A 25,874-nucleotide genomic window follows, 5' to 3' on the forward strand; every position below is an offset into this window, starting at 1 on the left:
TATGTACAAAACTGTACTATGTCCTTCAAGAATGCAACTGCAGTCATAACATATGGGTTAAATACCATAGCTTAGCTGGGGGAGGTGGTATGTTCTAAGAAAAGGATGGTGTAGCTATCAATCCCTGCAGGACTGCCGAAGCAAAGCCTGCTCTGGATCTGGAATATAAAGGGAGGTTGTAGTGTTTGGAAAATGTATGCACGGAGCTCCATGTAGCAGCTTCTAGAATGTCTTTTGTAGGCACCCCTCTTAAGAATGCTGTAGAGGTGGCTGTAGCTCTGGTGGAGTGTGGTCTGACATTGGCTGGCACACACTTTCCATGGAAGGAATAACAGAATCTAATGCAATGACCAATCCATTTTGAAATTGTCTGGAAATTGCTTTTCCTTGTACTCCAGGGGCGTAAGCTACAAAAAGCTGATCAGACTTCCTACTGGTCTTGGTTCTGTCTAGGTAGTAGCGAAGTTGTCTGTGAATGTCCAAGGAATGTAACAGTCTTTCCCCTTTGTTCTCAGGATTGGGAAAGAAAGTAGGCAGGTGAATTGCTTGATTTAAAGAAACCCTAGATACCACTTTTGGCAGAAAGGTAGGGTTGGTTCGTAAGGAGACCCTGTCTCTGTGAAAAGTTATGAACGGTGGTATAGCCATTAGGGCCTGTAATTCCGAAACCCTTCTTGCTGAGGTAATGGCCAACAGGAAAGCTGTCTTCCAGGAAAGAAATTGTAAATCCACAGAAGCTGCTGGCTTGAAGGGAGGTAGAGTCAATTTTTCTAGGACAAAATTGAGGTCCCAAGCTGGTACTGGTGCCTTTCTTGGGGGCTTTATATTCTTGATTCCTCTTAAGAAATTGCCTTAACAAAGGATGTGAAAACACAGGTGGATCAGTGTTGTATCTAGCAGAGATAGCTGAAGCAAGTATTTTTATACAAGAGTATGAGAGCCCGTTATGTAGCATATCTGCCAAGTATTCCAGAATGAGTGGGATGCTCTAGAGTGATGCATCATGACCCTTGTTGGTATTCCAAATGCTGAATCTCTTCCATTTGGCTGAGTAAGCCTTTCTGGTGGATGGTCTGCGGGCTTCTGTTAGTATCCGCTGAACTTCCTTGGAGAGAGGTAAATTGAGGTTATTTATGGGATCTCCCAAGCTGTTAGCTGCAGTGTCTGGATGTTGGGATGAACTGTCCTGAAGTTGTGTTGAGTCAAAAGTTGGGGCCATTGGGGAAGAGCCCACGTTTTGTTGTGACATATGCTCCGTAGTAGTGGGTACCAGTGTTGTCTTGGCCAGTCTGGAGCTATTAGGATCCCCTTGGGCTGCTCTGCTTTGATTTTTAGTAGCACTGTGGTCATTAGTGGCAGAGGTGGAAATGCATAGATTATTAGGGAGCTCCAGTTGAATGAGAGAGCATCTATTTTCCATGCTTGTGGATGATATGTCCTTGAGCAGAACTTTTGTAAGTGATGATTGAGGTGGGAGGCAAATAGGTCTACGTCCGGCCTGCCCCATGTCGAGGTGAGTCGTATAAAGATGTCTGAATGTAACCTCCATTCGTGGGGGTCTAGGAAATTCCTGCTTAAACTGTCCGCCAGAACATTGTCTTTGCCTGGAACAAACTGGGATTGTAACTGTATGTTTAGACTCAGTGATTTTTCCCAAAGATTCATTGTCAGTCTGCAAAGGGGGTAAGAATGGGTGCCTCCCTGCTTGTTTATGTACCACATCACAGTGGTGTCTGTCCGGATTAGTAGGTGGCCTTGTTGAAGTTGTTGTCCAAAGGCCTCGATGGCATGCATTACTGCCAGCATTTCTTTTTGGTTGATATGCAGATGTGTTTCCTTTGGAGACCATTGTCCTTGAATACATTTGCCCTCCATGTGCGCCCCCCATCCAAGGTCTGAGGCATCTGTGGTCATGGTCTGTGTTATCTGAGGTTTTTTGAACGACATACCTGTGTTTGACTGGCTTACTGTGGCCCACCATAGAAATTCATTTTGAAGACATGGAATGAGCGGTATAGTTGCTTCTAGGTTGTTGCTGTGTTGAGACCATAAGCTTTTTAGGTACCACTGAAGCTTTCTCATGTGTAGTCTTGCTAGTGGAACCAGGAGAATGCAGGATGCCATGTAACCCAGGGCCTGTAGGAATCTCCTTGCAGTCATCTGGGTGAGCTTTGCTAAACTTTTGAAGTAATGAGTTAACTTCTTTTGCTTGTCTTCTGTCAGGTAAGCCATTTGAGAAGCTGTGTCTAGTTTGGCTCCTAAGAAGGTTATTTGCTGGGATGGCTGAAGTCTTGACTTTTGAAAGTTGACTGTGTATCCCAGAGCCTGTAGCAAGTGTATGACATAATTCAAGTTTTTTGTCAAGGTTAGTTTGTCGTCCGCTTTTATGAGGCAATCATCTAGGTACGGGTAGATTTGAATCCCCTGGAGCCTGCAATGAGCAATTACTGATGCCAGGCATTTCATGAATACTCTGGGTGCAGTAGATAAGCCAAATGGCAATGCTGAGAATTGATAACGCTCTGGCCCTGCAAGAAATCTGAGGTATCTTCTGCAGCTGTGTCTGATAGGGACATGCAGGTATGCCTCCTTGAGGTCCAGAGTAATCAGCCAAGACCCCTTGCCCAGCATGGGAAGGAGTTGCTGTAGAGTCAGCATTTTGAACTTTGGTACTATGAGAAAAGTGTTTAAAGCGGACAAGTCCAGTATTGGTCTCCATTGAGTTTCTTTTCTTGGAACAAGGAACAGTCTTGAATAAAACCCCTGACCTTGTTCTTGTTGTGGAACTTTTTCTATTGCTTTTATCTGAGCAAGCAGAGAAATTTGCTTGATAGCCTCTGCCCTCTGATTTTGTGGAAGGTTTGGCATGCCCTGCTTTCTTGGCAAGGTATGAAAATGGAACCTGTAACCGTGGTCTATAATGTCCAAAATCCATTTGTCTTTTGTCAGTTTGTGCCAATTTTTTGAGAAGAAAGATAATTTTCCGCCCAAAGGAGCTTCTGTTTGCTCCTTGGTCAGCAGAACTAGAGGAAAGTCATTGAGATTGTCCCTGCGGGGCAGGAGAAACCCCTGTGTCACTTCTTTGGTTTGCTAGTTGCCATTGTCGTCCCCTGTAGGATCCTCTGTATTGCCCTCTTCCTCGGGCACGCCTGTTTTTGCCCCTTTGAAATCTTTCAGGATTAGGAAAGGACCAGTTTTTAGAAGGCCAGTTCCTGCTGAATCTGGGTGGCTGAACCTGGAGGAAATCTTTGACTGTCTGAAGTGACTTGGCTTTTTCCTCAATGGACTTTAACACATCTTTAGCATTAGCACCAGAAAACTTGTTCTTTTCCAAGGGTGCATCAAGAAGTTTTGCCTTAACATGATCTGGTAAAGGTTGTTCTTTTAACCATGCATGTCTACGAATGACCGCCCTGTCATAGCTGCCCTACATGAAGCTTCCAATGCATCATATCCACACTGTTGAAAGTGATTGCTAACCTGCTGAGAATTATGAACAGCCTCTTGCAAAGACTTCCTATCTAAAGGTTCAGGAGAGGCCAATTTTTTCTGTAAATCATCTAACAGGAAATCCTGATATTGAAACATGTGAAAGAGACAATTGAGAGCTCTCATAGATAAAGTAGTGGAGGTGTAAACCTTCTTCCCCCATCTCTCTAAGGACCTTGCTTCCCTGTCGGAAGGCAAAGGATTTTTGGAGGTGGTAGCTGAAACCCCTTTAGGCCCCTGGGAAATTGTTTCTAAATCAACAGCATGGGCCTTCAAGAAATGTGAATGGATTTCTGGGACCTTATAGTATCTGTCAGGCTTGACAGGAGCAGGTGGAAGAGTATCAGGGGTAACACTGGAGTCAGAGTATAGATCATCGAAAACATCAAGCACAGGAGGAATAGCTAAGGGTCTGTGTTGGGGTTTTTTAAGGAAAGTTTGAAGGCACTTTCTGGAATCTGAATATTCCTGGCCTTGCCACTGAAAATGCTCCCTCATGGAATGCAGAACTTCCCCAAAAGAAATATCCTCAGGAGGAGAGGCCGAGGGAATGGGAGTCCTCTGCATCCGAATCCTCATAGGTCTGGAAGGGCTCTTCCTGGCTTTCGGAGTGAACAGAGTCCTCAGAATCTTCATCTGAAGAAAGAGGGACAGAGGGTTCAACCCTGGGCCTCTTATCAGGAGGAGGCTGGGATCCTCTCTCAGGATGGGCCTGGGAACCTCTGATCAGGGAAATTAAATCTGCGGCCAAAGACATGATTTGAGTATCAGGAGTAGGCTGAAGTAAGGTTTTAGTAGTAAGATGCTTGGCCTTACTGGCTGCCTTAGCACGTGTGTAGGCCTTGATAGACATGGATATGGGAGGCCTAGCCGCTCCACGTGCAGGAGTGACCTTATCAACAGCAATGGTCTCGGGCATTTCCTCGGTTTCAGTATCCGGAGGAAAATCAATAACTGGCGTCGGAGTGGCCTCCGGCATCGGTAATGCGGTGTCTTCGGTTCGAAGCAGTGGAATAACTGCCTCAGAAGGAACCGGGGCACTCGCGGTAAGTTTTGGCGTGGTGTCGGTGGAAGACGCAGGCCGAGGATGTCAGTCCCGGTCTTTTCGCTTTAGAGTATCGTTGTCGGTTGTTCCGACGGCATTATATAATCAAATTTTTCGCCGAAAAAGTCTTCAGCGAACTCCGTCCGGCGCCTGAGAGTGTGCTTATTGAAGCGAGCACAGGCGGCACAGGCCAAGATATCGTGGTCTGGGCCAAGACAAGGGAGGCAGTAAGAATGGAAATCCTTATGAGGTATTTGTTTACCACAAGACAAACAATTATTTACTTTTTCAGTAATTTCTGACATCGGCTGAGGCAAGAAAAGGTCCCCAACTGGGTACTTAGCTTTTTTGATGACTTCGGCTTCGAAGAATACAGGAGCTGACCGACCGGCACTTGCGAACTGCTTCTGCTTCGGGCACCGCGCGGCAAGAAAGACTGAAGAAGATGGCGTCGGCTGATGCTTATATACTCCAGCCGCTCTGACGTCGGAGAGAAATGCGACATCAGCAGACGTCAGACCCAGACTTTGGAATCCGGCCGACCGAGGGCTGCCTGAGGCAGGACAACCCATATGTTATGACTGCAGTTGCATTCTTGAAGGACATGTACAGATAAGTCCCAGCAAAGGAAAAGGGGGATGGTGGGAGGGTAACCTGGACTGCAACAGTGAATACACTCCAACATCTACATTTATGGTAGGTACATAACTGTACTATGTTCATCATGTTTCACTGTTGCAGTCATTACTCTTGGGTTGAATCCCAAAGCTGAGGATGGGTGGCTGGGCTAAATAGGATTAGGAGAGGCTATGAGGCCCTGCAGAACTGCAGTGGCAAAGCCTGCTCTGGATTTAGAGTAAAGAGGTAAGTGGTAGTGCTTTGTGAAAGTGTGCACTGAACTCCAAGTTGCAGCCTCTAAGATGTCTTTGGTTGGTACTCCTCTGAGGAAGGCTGCTGAAGTGGCTGCTGCTCTGGTTGAATGTGGCCTAATGCCCTTAGGCGCTGATTTGCCATGCTGTGAATAGCAGAAACGAATGCAGTGGCCTATCCACTTTGAAATAGTCTGCTTTGAGATAGGCTTTCCTTGTGATCCTGCAGCATATGCCACTATAAGTTGTTCAGTCTTTCTGAAAGCTTTGGTTCTGTCCAAGTATAAGCGTAGCTGCCTGTGAATGTCCAAAGAATGCAGAATTCTCTCACCCTTATTCTGTGGGTTTGGATAAGAGGTAGGCAAATGAATTGTTTAGCTAAGGGCCACACTGGACACTACCTTAGGCATAAATGTAGGGTTTGTCTGCAGGGAAACCTTGTCCGGATGGAAAATGATAAAAGGTTCCACAGCCATCTGTGCCTGTAACTCTGAGACTCATCTAGCAGGTTATTGCTAGGAGCAGAGCTGTTTTCCAGGATAAGAATTTTATATCAGCTGCAGAGGCTGATTCAAATGGAGGCAATGTGAGTTTTTCCAAGACATAGTTGAGGTCCCATGCAGGTATTGGTGCTCTCTTTGGAGGTCTTATGTTTTTGGCCCCTCTGAGGTACTGCCTTAGTAATGGATGAGAAAAAATAGGTGGTTCTGTATTGTAATGAGTTGAAATGGCAGAGGTATGAATTTTAATTGATGAAAAGGAAAGGCCTTTATCAAGCATCTCAGTTAAGTATTGCAAAATCTGAGGAATATTTGGAACAATGATGTCAAAACCTTGTGCCTGGTTCCAAGCACAGAATCTCTTCCATTTTTCTGCATAAGATTTTCTGGTGCTAGGCCTCCTGGCCTCCAAAATAACATCCATCACTGCTTTAGAGAGAGGTGTGCCTTGACTGGCTACGTTAACCGCCATGCTGCCAGGTTTAAGGTCCTAAGTTGGCTGTGCAGTATCTGACTGTCTTGCTGGGTCAATAAGTGAGGAATTTGAGGTAATGTCCAAGCTGGGCACTGAGACAAGCTCTTTAGGAATGGGTACCAGTGCTGGCGGGGCCAGTCTGGGGCAATCAGTATCACTTTTGGTTTCTCTTGTCTGACCTTGAGGAGTACCTTTGTGGAGGAGAGGCAGAGGAGGGAAGGCATATACTGTTAGGTCTTTCCAGCTGAAAGACAGAGCATCCACTTTCCATGCTTGCTTGTGATAAGTACTTGTGCAGAATTTCTGTAGTTGGTAGTTGTGAGGGGAGGCAAATAGCTCTATGTCCGGGCATCCCCAGTTCTTTGTTATCATGCTGAAGACTTGTGGATCCAATTTCCACTCATGGGGATCCATTAGGTTTCTGCTTAGTTCATCTGCCAGAGTATTTGTCCTTCCTGGCAGGAATTATGCTTGCAGATGTACTTGGTAAGTCAATGCTGTGTCCCACAAGTTCATGGCTAGCCTGCAGAGGGGGTAGGAATGTGTGCCTCCCTGCTTGTTTATGTACCACATGACTGTAGTATTGTCCGTCCTTATCAGTAGTTGTCCTGGATGTAGTAGATCCTTGAAGGCTGTCAGGGCGTTCTGAACAGCTAACATCTCTTTTTGATTGATATGTAGATGCATTTGACTTGCGGACCATGTGCCCTGAAAACATCTTCCTGCCATATGGGTCCCCCAGGCATAATCTGATGCATCTGTTGTCAATGTCTGCCTGGCTGTGGGTAAGGTGAATGGCTGTCCCGTGTTGTGGTGACAGGCTTTTGCCCACCATCGAAATAAGAAGTTATGTACTCACCATAACGTTCCATCTGAGTAGGTGACTTCATTTGGATGCAACCTGTGGGATTCGGATCTGACATCGGATCCGAGCCAGCAATTCATAAGCTTTAGGATCTGAGCTCCTAGCTCCTCCCTTTACCCATAATCCCCTGCTAAGCCCTGAATGACCTCAGATTGAGTTTGCCCTGTGAATACCAGTATAACAGAATCCTGGGAAACCAGAACTAATAGTGTCATGAAAGGTCAGGGGGATGGAGGGGGGGATGGTTGCATCCAAATGAAGTCACCTACTCAGATGGAACGTTATGGTGAGTACATAACTTCTTAATCTGAAGTAGGAAGACTTCATTTGTCTGCAACCTGTGGGACAGAGTCCCCAGCTACCTGGATCTTGGCCGTCATGGAAGGATGTTCCGAGCACCGCAGAGCCAAAGGATGCTCTCCCTCTGGAAACAACGTCCACTTTGTAATGTGAAATGAAAGTATGAGATGAGGACCAAGTGGCTGCTGCGCAGATATCATCTAATGGTACTCTAGATTTAAAGGCAGCAGAAGTAGATACTGCTCTTGTAGAATGTGCTGTAATTCTCTGAGGAGCTGGCCTTCCTGAGGTGTCATAAGCCTGCAAGATACAATTAGAAATCCACTTTGACAAAGTGACCTTAGAGACTGCCTTACCCAGTGCGAATTTTGCAAAGGAGACGAACAGTTGATCGGATTGTCTATGACCAGCTGTTCTGTGAATGTAGAAACACAGTTGTCTATGAACATCTAAGGAATGCAGTTTATATTCTCCTTTGTTTTTATATTTGGGAAAGAAAACTGGCAAATTAATAGATTGGTTAATATTGGATTTGGAAGCAATCTTTGGAAGAAAGGAAGGATTGGTTCTGAGGGAAACCCTATCAGGAAAAAAGGAGAGATAAGGTGGTTTGACGCATAGAGCTTGGAGTTCTGAAACTCTTCTAGCTGATGTAATGGCCACTAAGAAAGCAGTTTTAAGTCCACAGAGGCTGCAGGTTCAAAGGGAGGAGCGGTTAGGGCCTGCAGCACCAGAGACAAGTCCCAAGGTGGTACGGCTTCCTTAACAGGAGGTCTTAAGAGGAAAGCACCCTTAAGAAAGGTTTTACAAATTTTTGCAGCCATGAGAGGCGTCGAGTCATGACTCGCATGGTAATGAGAAATGGCTGCCATCTGTACCTTTACCGTCGAAGAGCTTGCTCCTTGTTGGAAAAGGTCTGTCAAAAAGTCTAGTACCGCAGAGAGTGGCGTGGAAAAGGGATCAAGATTTTTATGTTCCGCCCAAATAGAGAACCGCTTCCATTTGCTTCGATAAACCTTCCTAGTAGAAAGTTTATGGGCAGCCACTATGATGGCTTTCACTGGTGAAGAGATACCGGGAGTCCTTATTAGGGATGGAACTGGAGCAGCCAAGCAGTCAATTTCAGCATGTGAAGGTTCGGGATTGGAAGCCCTTGAGGATGGGAAATGAGATCCGGAATTGGATCTAGAATCCAGGGCAGATTCACTCTGTGAGACCATACATAAGAGAACCATGGTTGACGAGGCCAGAATGGGGCAATGAGAATCATTTTGCTCCCCAAACTGCTGGCTTTCTGCAATAGTTTTTGCATTAGAGGAAGAGGAGGATAAGCGTATAGGAGACCGGGAGGCCAAGCATGCACCAGGGCGTCTCTCAGGGATTCCCCGAATGGGGGAAGTAGAGCGAAGAAGTTGTCGCATTTGGCATTTGAGGGAGAAGCAAAAAGATCGCAACAGGGTTGCCCCCAGGCGGCAAAAATCTGGTTCGCTACTAGAGAATTGAGAGACCATTCGTGAGGGGAAAGAATGGTGCGACTGAGCTTGTCCGCTAGAATGTTGGACCTTCCCGGAATGTGCGTTGCCACAAGAAAGCGGTTGGTGGAGATTGCCCATTCCCATACTCTCATGGCCTCTCGACAAAGAGGGTAGGACCTGGTTCCCCCGTTTGTTGATGTACCAGACTACCGACATGTTGTCTGTCTGGATAGCCATAGTTCCTACAGGAAGAAGGTTGTGTAGTGCTTGCAATGCTAATAGCACTGCCCTCATCTCCAGAACATTTATATGCAGGGAGGTCTCTGAACTGTTCCACGTGCCTTGGACAATCCTGCCCGTTGAATGTCCCCCCACCCCACCCGAGGCGAGAAGCGTTCGTGGTCACCGTGGCTAGGGGGAATGCAGTACAGAAGGGTCTCCCTGTTAGGAGGTCCGTCGACTGGAGCCACCAGAACAGGGAGCTCTTGCATGCTCTGCTGATGGCTATCGGGCTGTTGAGAGGAAGGTAAAGCGGGGACCATTGGACCTGGAGGGTCCATTGAAGAATCCGCATGTGTAGCCGAGCGTGAAGGAGGAGTGGGATGGCTGCCGCCATTGAACCTAGGGCCCTCAGGACCATAGCTGCAGTCGGAGCCGGTTCTAAGATGGCCATGATATGACACCTCAGGTTGGACAGTCAATCTGGAGTGAGGAATGCCCGCATGTTTCTTGTGTCCAATCTTCCTCCTATAAAATCTATAAGCTGTGTGGGGGCCAAGGAAGATTTTTCTCGGTTTATGGTGATGCCCAGCCGAGGGGCTATGTGAAGGAAATAGTCCCTGGCTGAGCACAGTAGATGCCTTGATGACGCTGTAAGGAGCCAGTCGTCCAGGTATGGAAACACCTGAATTCCCTGGAGTCTCAGGTGGGCCGCTACCACTGCAAGAACCTTGGTAAACACCCTGGGGGCAGAGGTGAGACCAAAGGGAAGGACCCTGAACTGGTAGTGATTGGCTCCCAGCCGGAAGCGAAGGAACCTCCTGGACCGTCTGTCCATTAGAATGTGGTAGTACGCGTCCTTGAGGTCTATAGAGCACATCCAATCATTCTCCCGCAAAAGGGGGAGGATAGATTGTAAGGTGACCATCCGGAATTTTGCTTGGTTACAGACAGGTTCAGTTGTGACAGGTCTAGGATCGGTCTTAAGTCCCCCGTCTTTTTTGGCACCAAGAAGAACCTGGAGTAAAACCCTGATCTGGTCTGATCTCGGGGGACGCGTTGGATGGCTCTTTTTGGTAGCAGCTGTGCGATTTCCACAGTTGCTACCTCCCATTGATCGGGTGGTACATCGGGGAGGTTTTTGGATCTGGGAATACTGTGAAGGGGGATTGAATAGCCTCTGGATATCACTCGAAGCACCCAACGGTCTGACGTGATTGACTTCCATGATGTCAGGTGCCTCGAAAAACGCCCCCCGACTGCCTCCAGAGAGGAGCAGCCGGGTAACCCATCAGGGTTGCTGCGTGGGTCTGTCAGAGAAGGGTTCTCTGGACCCAAAGTTCCTAGGAGCCCCTCTGCCTCTAGGACGGCGACCTCCCTGTCCTCCTCTGCCACAGAAGGACTGGTTGTTCGGAGCAGGTTGGGATTGCTGCGATTTCCGGAACCACATCTTCTTCTGTCCCTTTTGGTTCTTCGAGAAGGACCTCTAGGGAGCTTAGAAGCGGACTCCGACGGCAGACAGCGTCTTCCCGTACTTTTCGCTCTGGACAAGCGTTTCGCGAACCGTTTTGCCAAAAAGGGCAGAACCATCGAAGGGGGCATTCACGAAGGTCGCTTTGAAGGGCTCCGCAAAGTCACAGTGGTGGAGCCAGGCCTGGCGTCTCATAACAAGGCCCAATCCGCTAGCTCTAGCGGCTCCCTCTGTTGCATGAGGTAAGAGCTGCATAGAAGTATTAGAACTGCTCTGAGAGTGGCCATACGGGTGGAGTACACTTGTTTGTCCTCCGCCGAAATGGACGCTGGGGGAGATGCAGTGTATTCCTTAATCAGGTCTCGCTGCATCCTGATCACGTGTGCCATATAGTTCAGCGCCCCCAGGGAGAAGGTTGCTGAACTAAAGACTCGCTTCCCAATGCAATCCATCGAGTGGGATTCCTTGCTCGGGGGATGCATAGAGGGACTCTCCTGAGCCAATTCCCTCTTTGTGGCTGCAGCCATCAGCATGGCATCTACTGGGGGTCCCTTACTCCAATGTGTACGGTCCGATGGGGGACTAAGAATGCGGTCCGGACGTTTGGAAACAGGCTCTACGGTGTCCGGGTCCTTCCACGCTCTGTTGGCAATAAGGTCCACCAGAGGGTCGGCAGGAGGGGACACCCAAGTGGTAGACAGGCCCGGCTTAAATGCCTCCAAGAACACAGACTCGTCCGAGGAGGCCTTGGGGGCAGACCCCCCCCCCCCGATCCTTAACATTTCCATAATGTCTCCAAAGGAGACATCTTCTGGGGGTGATCTTGGGGAGCCCTCCCCTTCCTCCAAGTCCGTGTCTTCAGTAATAGACTCGGGGGAGTCCACGTGCCTCCTCTTACACTTATGCTTACGAGGCACTTCCTCGGGGGGACTGTCCGAGGAGTCCTCGCCAGCAACCAGTTGTTCCAAAGAAACCACTTGGGACATTGAGGCGGGCTGTCTCTGAGACCGGCTGATGGGAGCCTGGCCCAGCTGCGAGGGAGTGCGGGATGGAGCAGAGACAGGGACCGGGGGTCCGGATGTCCTCGACAGAACCCTCTCCACAATGAAGGCCGAGGGGGAGCCGACTTCTCTAAGCCCCGAGAGCCGACCCCCACTCGGATCCGACGAATGGATCAGAACCGGAGCAGAGCGTCGGATCAGAGAGACCGGTGCGCTCCGACCTAGACGGAGTCGAAGAGACCGGCTCCTCGGATCCGAGGCTAGGCCCACGGCTCAAGAGGTTGGGTCCGGCACCAAGCACTCAAGGGAGGGATCGGATCCGAGGTGCGCCGACCAGTCGGATCCGACCCACCTCCGGGTCCAACGCTGCCCGGCTCCGAAAGCTCCGAACCCGGGAGTCGGGTCGGAGAAGGAGCTATGGGGGCGAAAAAAGGGGTCGAGGCCCCTCCCGGATGGGGGGGGCCAGGAGCACTCCCATCTGCATCTGGGCCTGGATGAATCGCCTCATCATCCGGTCCATATCAGTCCGACATAGAAAAGGTTGACCTCGACGAGGCCACCGAGGCGGATCTAGAGTGTCGCCTCGATGACCTTGACGAAAGTCTAGTCTCCACCTCCTCGGGTCCGGGAGAGAAACGAGGGGATTGGAGCCGAGGAGGAGGAGATTTAGAAGCCAGAGGGGAGGCACGCTTAGGCGGGGGGGGCCGAGACAGAGGCCTCGGCCCGCCGCTTATGGTGCCCCTCCCTGTGCCTCTCCTTTTCCCTCCTGGTCTCCCTATCCTCCGGTTTCTTGGCGGGAGATTGAGTCCCTGCCAGAGGAAGGGAGACCGAAGTAGCCACTGGTGTTAACAGGGGCCGAGGCCGAAGCCGATTCAGGAGGGAGAAGTCCCGCCAGAACCAACTTCGACCTCCGCTCCCTTAAAATCCCGGGGGTTGAACCCTGCACAAATGGTACAACCAGATGAAAGGTGTTCAACCCCAGGCATTCTTGACCGAGTGTGGCCATCAGCCGGGGAAAGCTTATGGCCACACTCGGTACATTTAGAAAATATAGCCTTGGGGGCTTCAGACATGGCTACGCCCCAACAGGCCCTAAAAAAAAAAAACACACACACAACTAACACACACTAACGAACACCGAGAAAGGTTAACTAAAAGAAGGGAGGAAAGCCTAATCAAACACACACTAATTTCTGCTAAAGTATAAAAAGGAAATATAGTCAAAAATATTTCACCAAATCTCTTTGCTATGGAGCTCGAAAAATCCCGTCAGCTACTGAACGCGGCAAACGAAATCTGAGGTCAGTCAGGGCTTAGCAGGGGATTATGGGTAAAGGGAGGAGCTAGGAGCTCGGATCCTAAAGCTTATGAATTGCCGGCTCGGATCCGATGTCGGATCAGAGTCCCACAGGTTGCAGACAAATGAAGTCTTCCTACTTCAGATCTCCTGTTGCAGGCAGGGAATGAGGGTAATTATTGTTTCCAGGCTGTGGCAATGTTGAGTCCAAACACTTTTTAGATACCATTGAAGTTTCCTCATATGCAGTCTTGCATATGGAATTAGCAGAATGCAGGATGCCATGAAGCCCAAAGCCTTCAGAATTTTTCTTGCAGATAACTGGGTCTTTGTTGCCAACATTTTGAAATAAGTAGTCAGTTGTCTGTGTTTGTCTGGCGTGAGATAAGCCATCTGGGCAGTTGTATTTAAGCTTGCACCCAGGAATATTATCTCTTGAGAGGGTACGAGTTTTGATTTCTTTTCATTTACTGTGTACCCTAGACCTGTTAGTAATCTTTTTACAAAGCCAGATGCTGCAGTAGAATGTCCTTGTTCTCTGCTTGAATAAGGCAGTCGTCCAAGTAAGAATATATTTGCATTCCTCTTTGTCTGCAAAATGCAATCACTGGTGCCAGGCATTTTGTGAAGACCCTGGGTGCAGTAGATAAACCAAAGGGCAGTGCAGAGAATTGGTAGTGCATTGAGCCAGCTATAAATCTGAGGTATCTTCTGCATGACTGTCTGATTGGGACATGCAGATATGCCTCTTTTTGGTCTAAAGTCACAAGCCAAGCCCCCTTGCCCAGCATGGGCAGAAGCTGCTGCAGAGTTAACATTTTGAATTTTGGAATATCCAGAAATGTGTTTAGGATAGACAGGTCCAGTACTGGCCTCCAGGCTTTGTCCTTTCTGGGCACCAAGAATAGCCTTGAGTAGAATCCTAGTCCCTGCTCTTGCTGTGGTACTAACTGAATGGCTCATGTCCATGAGGGAAGAAAAGTACAGTTTTGTACCTACCATAAATGTAGATGTTCGAGTGTATACACTGCTGCAGTCATTACACTTGGGTTATCCTGCCATCAGGCGGTTCCCCAGTCGGCCTGAGTTCCAAAGTCTTGGACCAGCGTTGGTTGCTGTCGCCTCCTCCCTGATGTCAGTGCGACAGGGGTACATAAGATGCAGCCAATGCCATTTTCTTCAGTTTTTCTTGCCCCAGATGTCAGGTGCCTCTAAATAGGTAGGCAATTCCAATTGCTAATAAAACATACATAAGAAAAGCAAAAAACAACTTACAGCTAACAGCAAATACTCCCCATAAGTAGTAAGGGTAGAAGACATAGGTACGTACCAGCCAGTAAGAGGGGAAGGAGGGAGGGTAACCTGGACTGCAGCACTGAACACACTCAAACATCTACATTTATGGTAGGTACAAAACTGTACTATGTTCATCGTGTTACACTGCTGCAGTCATTACACTTAGATTGAATCCCAAAGCTGAGGAAGGGTGGCTGGTTCTATAAGGCATTAGGGGTGGCTATAAGGCCCTGCAGCACTGCAGTGGTGAAGCCAGCTCTGGATTTAGAGTATAGAGGCAGATGGTAATGCTTGGTGAAGGTATGTTCAGAACTCCAAGTTGCTGCTTCCAAAATATCCTTGGTAGGTACTCCCCAGAGGTACGCAGTTGAAGTGGCTGTTGCCCTGGTGGAGTGAGATCTAATGCTGCTAGGTACAGGTTTTCCATGGTATGTGTAGCAGAAATGTATACAATGTCCTATCCATTTTGAAATAGTCTGTTTTGAAATGGCTTTTCCTTGTGCTCCTGGAGCATATGCTACCAATAATTGCTCAGATTTTCTTAAAGCTATGGTTTTGCCCAAGTAGAAGCGTAACTGCCTGTGAATGTCCAAAAAGTGCAGTAGTCTCTCCCCTTTATTCTGTGGTTTAGGATAAAAAGTTGGCAGGTGAATAGTTTGGTTTAGAGCCACACTGGATACCACCTTTGGCATAAAAGTAGGGTTAGTTCGTAAAGACACCCTGTCCTGGGGAAAATGAGGAAAGGTTCCACTGCCATTAGTGCCTGTAATACTGAAACTCTTCGTGCTGATGTTATTGCCAGGAGCAGAGCAGTTTTCCAAGAGATGTATTTTAATTCTGCTGTGTTGGCTGGCTCAAAAGAGGTAAAGTTAGCTTCTCCAAAACAAAGTTGAGGTCCCAAGTTGGAGTAGGTGCTCTACTGGGCGGTCTTATGTTTTTAGCCCTTCTGAGGTACTGTTTTAACAGAGGATTAGAGAAAATTGGTGGATCCGTGTTGTAATGAGCAGAGATGGCAGAGGCGTGGATCTTGATGGATGAGAAGGAGAGTCCTTTGTTCAGCATCTTACATCCGAGTGACGTCTCCAGGCATTTCTGCAGTTACCTCCTATTGCTCCTCTAGGCGTCAAATATTACTTGTTCATACTTGCATTAATAATTTCAAACCATGCTACATATAAGGTATCAGGATATTTTATCTTGAAGCATACATGATGGCAAATACAATTGTACGGATATTTGACCTCTGTCAATGAGTATCTATTAGAATTGCAAGGTGATGACTCAATTTTTAAAAGCTCAGGGCACACCTACTAGGAGTTAAAGGTACACACTCAAAAGACTTGCACTGGTTGTATTGTAGTATCTGAGGAATGTTTGGGACAAGAGGATCAACAGCTTTGGAGAGAGGCATTGCTTGCTTGACAAAGGAATCTTCCATGCAGCTATGTTTAAGGTCTTTAGCTGGCTGTGTAGTATTTGTTTGTTGTGCTGAGTCATCAGATGTGGGATTTGAGGCAAACTCCATGGTGGTTCTTGTGCTAAGCTCCTTAGGATTGGGTACCAGTGCTGGCGTGGCCAGTCTGGTGCAATCAGGATAATTTTTGGCTCTTCCTGCCTGGCTTTTATGAGTACCTTTGTCAGGAGAGGTAGTGGTGGGAAAGCGTATACTTGTAGGTTCTCCCAGCTGAATGAGAGAGCATCCACTTTCCATGCTTGTGGATGGTAACTCCTTGTGCAGAATTTTTGTAGCTGGCAGTTTATTGGGGATGCAAACAGATGTATGTCCGGGTTCCACCATTTCGGTGTTATCATTCTGAATATTTGTGGATTCAACTCCCATTCGTGGGGATCCATGATGTTTCTGCTTAAGTCGTCTGCCAGTGTGTTTTTCTCTCTTGGCAGGAATTGTGCTTGCAGATGAACTTGAAGGTTTATAGCTGTGTTCCATAAGGTCATAGCTTGTCTGCTTGTTTATGTACCACATAACTGTGGTGTTGTCCGTCTTTAGTAGTAGTTGTCTTGCATGCAGCAGGTCCTTGAAAGCTATAAGCGCATTTTGTACAGCTAGCATTTCTTTTTGATTGATGTGAAGATGCCTTTGTTCTGCGGGCCACGTGCCCTGAATACATTTGCCTGTCATGTGTGCTCCCCAGGCGTAATCCGATGCATCTGTTGTCAGTGTTTGCCTGGCTGTGGGTTGTGTAAAAGGCTGTCCCTTGTTGAGGTGACTAGCTTGAGCCCACCACTGAAAGTCCTGCTGAAGGCAAGGGATTAGTGGTATAACTGTTTCCAAACATTGACAGTGTTGAGACCATACATTCTTTAGGTACCATTGTAGTTTCCTCATATGCAGTCTGGCATATGGAATTAGTAGTATGCAGGATGCCATGTAACCAAAGGCCTGCAGAAGTTTTCTTGCAGGGAGTTGGGTCTTTGTTGCCATCAATTGAAAGTATTGAGTCAGTTGTCCTTGTTTGTCTGGCGTGAGATAAGCCATCTGGGCCGTTGTGTTCAAGCTGGCACCCAGGAATATAATCTCTTGTGAGGGCACTAGTTTTGATTTCTTTTCGTTTACTGTGTACCCCAGGCAACTTAATAACTTTTTTACAAACGCCAGATGCTTTAGAAGAATGTCCTTGCTCTCTCCTTGAATCAGGCAGTCGTCCAGGTACGGATAAATTTGAATTCCTTTCTGTCTGCAAAATGCAATTACTGGTGCCAGGCACTTTGTGAAGACCCTGGGTGCAGTAGATAAGCCAAAGGGCAGTGCAAAGAATTGGTAGAGCATTGAACCAGCTATGAATCTGAGGTATCTTCTGCAGTTTTGTCTGATAGGGACATGCAGGTATGCCTCTTTAAGGTCCAAAGTCAAGAGCCAAGTTTTCTTGACCAGCATGGGAAGAAGCTGCTGTAATGTCAACATTTTGAATTTCGGAACATCCAGGTAAGTGTTTAGAGATGAAAGATCCAGAATGGGCCTCCAGGCTTTGTCCTTTCTGGGTACCAGAAAGAGTCTCGAGTAAAATCCTTGTCCTTGCTCCTGGGATGGTACCTTTTGAATAGCTCTCATATCCATGAGTGCTGTAATTTGTTTTTGAACCTCTGCCCATTGATTTGGTGGCAGATTTGGCATTCCTTTTAACCTTGGCAGAGTGTGAAAGTGGAACCTGTACCCTTGAAATACAATGTAATACAATGTTGAGAACCCATTTGTCTTTGGTGATCATTTGCCAATTGTGGTAGAACAGTGCCAGTTTTCCTCCCAAGGGGGCTGCCAAGAAGGATTTGTTTGGCAGCTGTAGTGGGAAGTCATTGGAGCTGCTTTTTATATGGTTGGGGCCTGTCTTCCACTTCTTTCTGGCCTGATGCAACCCATTGTCGAGGCCTGTAAGGACCTTGTGTTTGACCTCTACCTCTTGGACGTCTGTCTGTAACTGGAAAGGACCAATTCTTAGTTGGCCAGTTTCTGCTAAATCTAGGAGGTTGAACCTATAAGAAATCCTTCACCGTTTGCATAGATTTTGCCTTATCCTCCATTTTCTTTAATACCTCTTCTGCCTTAACTCCAAATAACACATCCTGCTGCAAAGGTGCATCCAATAATTTTGCTTTAACATGATCTGGTAACGTATGTTCTTTTAACCAAGCATGTCTTCTAATGACAGAGCCTGTAACTGCTGCTCTGCAGGAGGCCTCTAGAGAATCAAAACCACATTGCAAAGTATGCTTTCCCACTTGCTCAGCTGCAGGCAATAAATCCTGCATTTCTTTAAAATTAGGAGGATCTGACTCTGGAAGCATTTTTTGTTTTAACTGAGACAGTAAAAATCGCTGATATTTTAGCATGTGAAACTGGCAATTTAAGGCTCTCATTGCTAAAGTTGCAGACGTATATACTTTCTTTCCCCATCTGTCTAATGATCTGGAATCTCTGTCAGAGGGAACTGGATTCTTGGCTGATGAGGCCTTAACTCCTTTGGGTCCCTGAGAAATAGTTTCAGGGTCAGCTACAGGGCTTTTATACAGAAATTTATGTGAGTCAGGGACTCTGTAGTATCTGTTAAGTTTAACAGGGGCTGGAGGTAAGGAATCAGGATTTAAGCTGGATTCAGTATACACATCATCCACAATATCTAACACTGGCGGAATAGCAAGGGGTCTGTGTTGAGGTAATAAAAGGAAGTCTCTGAGCCTTTTCTTGGATTCTGAGTAATCCTGGCCTTCCCAGTGGAAATGCTCCCTCATGGTATGTATGGTTTCCCCAAAGGAGTAGTCCTCAGGCGGTGAGGCTGATGGAACGGATTCCTCAGCATCAGAATCCTCATAAGGGGGTAAAGAGTAGCCTAGGTCTGAGGATGAATCAGAAGAGATGGACACCTAGTCAGACGAGTCATAGCCTGCATCCTGTCTAGGCCTTTTATCAGGAGGGGATGGGACCCCCTAATCAGAGTGATTAGGTCTTCGGCCATTTTGAGCATTTGTTTCTTAGGCATGGAGGCCTGTCCTGGAGAATGCTGAATTTGTTTATTTAACTTTAAAGGAGGCTTAGACTTAGATGAGGGTGTAATGCTTAACTGTGTAGGTCTGAAGACACCCTCTGTAGCTGTGGGTTGCTCAGCTACTCCGGATCCCTCTGAAAGGTTAGTCTTGGTAGGCTGAAGAACTTGTGCATCCGAAGGCCCAGCCATCTCCACGTGGGAGTCAGAGGCGGCTTGTGGTTCTACAGAAGCGGTCGTCAGGGGCTGCGAAGGCACCTCGCTGAAAACCGGAGAACTGGCGACTGGCCTAGAAGAGGCTTCAGTTTTGGGCCTCGGATGTCTATCCTTGTCTTTGCGCTTTTTGTGTATTCCAGTCGTCGGAAGTTCCGACGGCAAGGTATAATTGAATTTTCTACCAAAATAATGTCGGGCAAAATCAAACCGACATTTAATAGTGCGCTTGTTAAACCTAGCACAAAACTGACAACCAGTGACGTCGTGGTCAGGGCCTAGGCATGGGATACAATAGAAATGGAAATCCTTATGAGGTATTTGCTTCCCACAAGAAATACAGTTATTAACTTTTACGGACATCGATCTGAGGCAAGAAAAAGTTTCCCCAATGGGGTACTTAGCTTTGTAGAAGACTTCGGTTCTGGATTCGGAATGAAAATCTCAGAAGATGGCTGACCGGCACTTGCGAACTGCTTTTGCTTCAGGCACTGCGTGGCAAGACAGACTGAAGAAAATGGCGTTGGCTGCATCTTATATACCCCTGTCACACTGACGTCAGGGAGGAGGCGACAGCAACAGATTTGGAACTCAAACCGACTGGGCAACCGCATGATGGCAGGATAACCCAAGTGTAATGACTGCAGCAGTGTAACACGATGAACATCTTGTTTTTGTGCCTCTGCCCATTGATTGCGTGGCAGGTCTGGCATACCCTTTGGCCTTGGCATGGTGTGAAAGTGGAACCTGTAGCCTTGTGATATGATATTTAAGACCCATTTGTCCTGGGGGATCATGTGCCAATTTTGTGAAAAAAGAGCTAGTTTTCTCCCCAAAGGGGCTGCCAGAAGATAAGTGCTTGGTGCTGCCAGGGGAAAGTCATTGAGACTGTTTCCTGTATGGCTGTGATTTATCCTCTCCGCTTTTGGAGGTAGAAGCACCCCATTGTTTAGGCCTGTATAAGCCTTGGGGCTGTGATCTGCCTCTGGGGCGTCTGTATCTGCCTCTTTGTGACCTGACTGACACTGGAAAGGACCAATTCTTTGTAGGCCAGTTCCTGCTAAATCTGGGAGGCTGTACCTGCAAGAAATCCTTGACTGTTTGCATAGATTTAGCTTTGTCCTCCATTTTCTTCAACACCTCTTCTGCTTTAACACCAAACAAAGTATCATGCTGTAATGGAGCATCAAATAGTTTTGCTTTAACATGATCAGGCAGATTCTGTTCTTTTAACCAAGCATGCCTCCTAATGACAGAACCTGTAACAGCGGCCCTGCAGGAGGCCTCTAGAGAATCAAAACCACATTGCAAAGTATGCTTTCCCACTTGTTCAGCTGCATGCAATAAATCCTGCATTTCTTTATTTTCTGCACATTCTGAATTTAACATTTTCTATTTAAGCAGTGACATAAGATATTGCTGATATTTAAGCATACAAAATTGGCAATTTAAAGCTCTTACAGCCAAGGTAGCAGAAGTATAAATCTTTTTCCCCCATTTGTCCAGGGCCCTAGAATCCCTATCAGAGGGGATAGGGTTTTTTTCAGTGGAAGCCTTGACCCCTTTGGGACCCTGAGAGATAGTTTCTGGGTCAGCAGCAGGATTTTTATAAAGAAATGTATGTGAATCTGGAACCCTGTAGTATCTGTCTGGCTTAACAGGAGCTGGTGCGGACTCTGAAAATACATCATCTACAATGTCTAAAACAGGTGGGATAGCAAGGGGCCTGTGCTGATGTAATAAAATGAAGTCTCTGAGCCTTTTCTTGGATTCTGAGTAATCTTGGCTCTCCCAGTGGAAATGCTCCCTCATAGTATGCAGCGTCTCCCCAAAAGAGTAATCTTCAGGAGGAGAGGCTGAAGGGATAGATTCTTCAGCATCAGAATCCTCATAGGGAAGAAGAGAATATTCCTGTTCATATGAGGAATCAGAGGAAATGGAAACCTGGTCTGAAGATTCATATTCTATCTCTTGCCTAGGCCTCTTATCAGGAGGGGGATGGGAACCCCTGATCAAAGTAATTAGGTCTTCGGCCATTTTAAGCATCTGTTTTTTTAGGCATGGTGGCCTGTCCAGGAGAATGCTGTACTTGTTTCTTTGTCTTTAGAGCTGCTTTAGTTTTTGCCTTTGAAGCTGAAGTAGGTTTCGCATATAACTGTGTAGGCCTGAAAACACCCTCAGAAGCCGATGCCTGCTCAGTGGCTCTGGACCCACCTGAGGGAATAGTTTCCGAGTGTCCAATACCTTGAGTTTCCAGTGGCCTAGTCAGCTCCACGTGAGAGTCGGAAGCGGCCTGTGGCTCTGAGGTAGCGGGTGTCAGGGGCTGCGAAAGCGCCTCACTGAGAACCGGTGACAGGCCTTGCGGAAGCCTCGTCGTTGGTTTTGGACCTCGGATGGCTGTCCCTTTCTTTTTCTTTGCACTTTTTATAAACTCCGGTAGTCGGTTGTTCTGACGGCATTATATAATTGAATCTTCTGCCAAAGTAATGAAATGCAAAATCGTACCGACGCTTAATAGTGCGTTGGTAAAATCTAGGACAAAACCGACAACTAGTAACGTTGTGGTCAGGGCCTAGGCAAGGAATACAGTAAGAATGAAAATCCTTATGAGGTATTTGCTTCCCACAAGAAATACAATTATTAACTTTTTCTGACATCGGTCTGGAGCAAGAAAAAAATTTCCCCAACGGGGTACTTAGCTTTAATGAAGACTTCGGTTCTGAAACTCAAACTCGAATATTTCAGTAGTCTGCCGACCGGCACTTGCGAAATGCTTCTGCATCGGGCACCGCGCTGCAAGAAAGACTAAAGAAAATGGCGTCGGCTGCATGTTTTACACCCCTGACAACCTGACGTCATGGAAGAGAAGACAGCGACCGACGCAGGACCCAAGACTTTGGAATTCAGGCCGACTGAGGGCAACCTGCCAGCAGATTACCCAAATGTAATGACTGCAACAGTGAAACACGAAGAACATCATTACTATACAGAAGCCTATCCTAACCAAGCAACACTTAAGCTGCAAATCTAGTAACTAACCAAACAACAAAGACAAACAATCTGCACACTACAGAAGCTGTAATATGCAATTACTTCTCAGCACTGGTGACTTCTGGGTAGCATCTTCACCATGGAAAAAAAAATCTATGTTCCCTGAAGGACAGATGTGGAAAAACCACTGTGAATTTTAACTGCAGATCTTAATACTAAGGCGGGCTAACAAAGAAGGTGAGAAGTGCAATAGCAAGGCAGAATAATATAGTTTTGAACACATTTTACCTTTTACCAAGAGATTACAGCAGAACTCTTACCTGGCAAAGACGTCAGCGCTGAGTACACTGCCAATTATATTTCCAAGGTGAGGAACATTGTTGACATATGGCAAGGCACTGGTGATCAAGATGTTTCTCTTATTCTTCTGAGGCAAGCTAAACATCCCACAGCAGTGTCAGAAAAAAAAAGTGCATTAAAATGTTAATAAACATTCCACACAAACAACTCCATATAAAGGCTGTACACAGCAAAAATATCTGCTCTCCTTGAGAGATGACATACACCAGGCCAACTCATCAAAGATTACTACATGAATAAAACAACCTGACGTTACTAGAAAGTCACAAAGCGATGATGCATTTAATGACCATCTGAGATGAGGGAGGGTGAAAAAAAAACAAATAGGAAAGTTGTCAAAGACATCCTTGCTAGTTATTTAACTGTAGCAGTAATGATCTGTGCGGTAATGGATGCATTCATATATGTTAAATATAAAAGCCCCTTCCTCTCTCCTCCACAACAGCAATACAGACTAGGGAACAGCCACACAGTGTTAAGTGGGTCACTAACAGTGAAGCAGCTGCAGAGAAATAAGTGACAATACAGCCAAAAAGGAAGTAGTTGGTTCTGCTGGAAGGGAGACTACAGAAACTAAAGAAAAGTACAGTTGTGCAAGTAAACCTACCATAACAGTACACGTTTGAAGAAATCCCTGCAGCAGTAGCATGCAGCTATATGGGATGTATCCTGACACAGAACAGGTGTTCCACCATATACAAAAGCAAATGGGCGTCTTCCATGTGCACCGTGCACGGCTGAAGAATAGTTATGGGCATGCTAATACTAAAGCTGACATACAGGCACCAAAATTCAGAACTAACTTTCCTCTCTGAAAAGGGGAAGCTGGTGTATACAGGTTACCAAATTTAAATATTTATGTGCTACGAGAAATGTGGGATAGGGATAAAGGGAATCCCACCCAGGCCAAAAAAATGTATCCAGAGCTGTATGTATGGGACAACTGTTCTTATTAGGAATGTTAAACTTCATTATTTGAAAATGTACACAGTTTTGTGTGCTTCCATTAAGTTAACAAGTTATGGGTGTGTTTGTTTTTTTTTGTTAAAGGATTTTCATTAAACAAGAAGCGTGGTAAAATGTGGCATAGTTCCAATGTTGATAAGAAAAAAGTGCATAAAAAGATTAACTTGCCAAACCTTAATGGGTGCATGTATCACACAAGCTGGAAACAGACAATAAAAAAACAGTCATATATAATAGGCGAGGACAATGACTCCTTATAACAGTGACACCTTCCATATTATTATGGAATGTGAATGATCTCACAGGTATAGACAAAAAGGAAAAAAAAATATTTAATTATATTAAGAAATGTAGAGTGCAAACAGCAATGCTACAGGAGACAGACTTTGAAAGAAATGAGAATGGGAACTTGGTACAGCATTTCAGGATGGATATGCAGCAGAATATCAAGGACAAAGTAAAAGAGGAGCACTTGTATTAAGTGCTAGAGCAGGAGCTCCAATAGTGATGGCAGATTTGTGGTAGAAAGGGGCTACTGGCATGGGATGAGGATTACCCTGGCATTTACTTATATTCCACTTAAAAAAAAACTATCACGAAGCTTAAAAAAAATGGGAGAAAATCAGCTATCAGCAGGGAATACTACTTATAGGTAGGGACTAGAATTTGATTCGCAATAATGAGGATGTACCGGGGGGATTTAGAATAGAAAATTTAAGAAAAGAATCTAGATTTCTGAAGAAATTTATTAAGATATTTGGTATGGAAGGTGTGAAGTCAGTAGTAGGAGCTCGGACAGACTTTACATATTACTCCTCAGTGTACAAAAAGTGGGCTACACTAGATATAAATTATATATCACAAGAACATCTGCATTTAATTGAAAACTTTGACATACATCCAATAACTATTCAGATCATGCTCCAATAATTACTACAATAAAAATGCAGGATTACGAAGTAAAGATGAGGCACTGGTGCTTCCCCACCTGACTGTTAAACAGAAAGGAATTTAAGGAATGGGTAGTGGACATTATTTGGGAGTTATTAGTGAAGACAGAAAGCACTCTCGAAGTTACAGATACCGTGATTAAATGAAAGTGAAGTTTAAAAACAGCATAGAAATATAATAAAAAGATATGGTTAACAGTAACAAGAATTATATAGATGGGCTGACAAAAGGGAATCTCACAGAACAAGAACAGGCGTAACTGCAGAGTGCAAACCTGAATAACATGCATCCACTTAGAAAGATTGTTGTTAAGCAACTATTTTTTTGATAACTCAAAAGCACAAAAACTTTTGGTATGATGACTTAGGTAAAAGTAACTAGAAAGGGTTGTTGCCAAAGTTAGGGAGCCTATAACAAGAAAAATAACCTAAGATCCTGTAGAGGTATCACAGAAATTTCGGAAACTTTATGAAAATTTGTAGAAAGCAGAGAAGTTGATAAAATCAAGAAAAAGCACAAATTGAAATACTTATGAAAGACCATTAACGGTTAAGATAGGAGAGGAGATAAAATGGTGATATATATATATAACCGATTTACAACAAATTCTCCAGAATAGATGTAAGAGGGAAGAAAGTGATAAAAAGATCTAGAAAGTTTTGTTTAACAGTACTTTAAAGGGAGGGGAAGCGCCAATATCCTGGAAAAAAGCTGTGGTGGCTGTAATACTACAGTAAAGATCCGTCAGATCAAGCTTCATATAGACCCATTTCAATTTTAAAACATGATTATAACGTATATGTCTACAGTAACTGAAAGAATGCCAGGTTTTGCCAAAATGCACAGCTATGGACCAATGTGGTTCTGTGGAGGGGAAGACAACATTAACAGAACAATGATATCTAGAGGGAAGGAGATTGTAAGAAAACACTGCTGCTTGTTGGTGGGTCTTGATGCAAAGAAAGCATTCAACAAAGTAACCTGGCATTTTATGAGTAAGACAATGGAAGCATTTACATTTCCTGATACAACAGTAAGGCTAATTAGGAGAATATACGAGGAATCCGAGGCAAAGATCAAAATGAAAGGGTTCCTTTCTGGTAAGTTGTATCGTAACAGAGGAAACAGGCAGGGGTGCCCTCTTTCCTCTTTGTTATTTGCATTATGTTTAGAACTACTGGCAAAGAAAAATAAGGGACTTAGAAATTCAAGGATACAATTGGTATGGTACTCAAGAAAAGCTGGCTTTATCTGCAGATATTATTTTGCACCTTACAGAACCAGAAAAGGACATCTGAGTGTTGTAGAACATTCTGAGACAGTTCCAGGTATTTTAGGAATATAAAATTCATGAAGATAAAACAAATGCTACAGCTATAAACAATCTATCCACCTATGAATTGGTTCAGCAATACTTATATTTATGGGGATATGATAAAATGGAATGATTTAGGAGTAGGGGTTAAAAAGGGATTCCGTTATGGCAACTTAGGATATGTAGGAAAAGATTAAACAAAAGATAATACAAAAACTGGGAAACTGGAAGCTCTTGTCTATGGATAGTAAAATACAAGCAGTAAAAATGTTTTTGTCCC

General features: G+C 45.6%; 1 protein-coding gene across 1 annotated transcript in view; it reads right to left on the reverse strand.

Moving 5' to 3' along the window:
* The window catches only part of MARS1 (methionyl-tRNA synthetase 1), a gene marked incomplete in the record, with an annotated part of 618,581 nt that overhangs the window by 289,940 nt on the left and 302,767 nt on the right, over nucleotides 1-25,874 (reverse strand). Inside the window, 1 exon segment of the mRNA XM_044083612.1 lies at nucleotides 22,323-22,439. Coding sequence (XP_043939547.1) covers nucleotides 22,323-22,439 — 117 coding nt within the window.

Source organism: Protopterus annectens, chromosome 9.part0 (assembly GCF_019279795.1).
Source record: "Protopterus annectens isolate FY-2018-M chromosome 9.part0, PAN1.0, whole genome shotgun sequence".
NCBI lineage: Eukaryota > Metazoa > Chordata > Ceratodontiformes > Protopteridae > Protopterus > Protopterus annectens.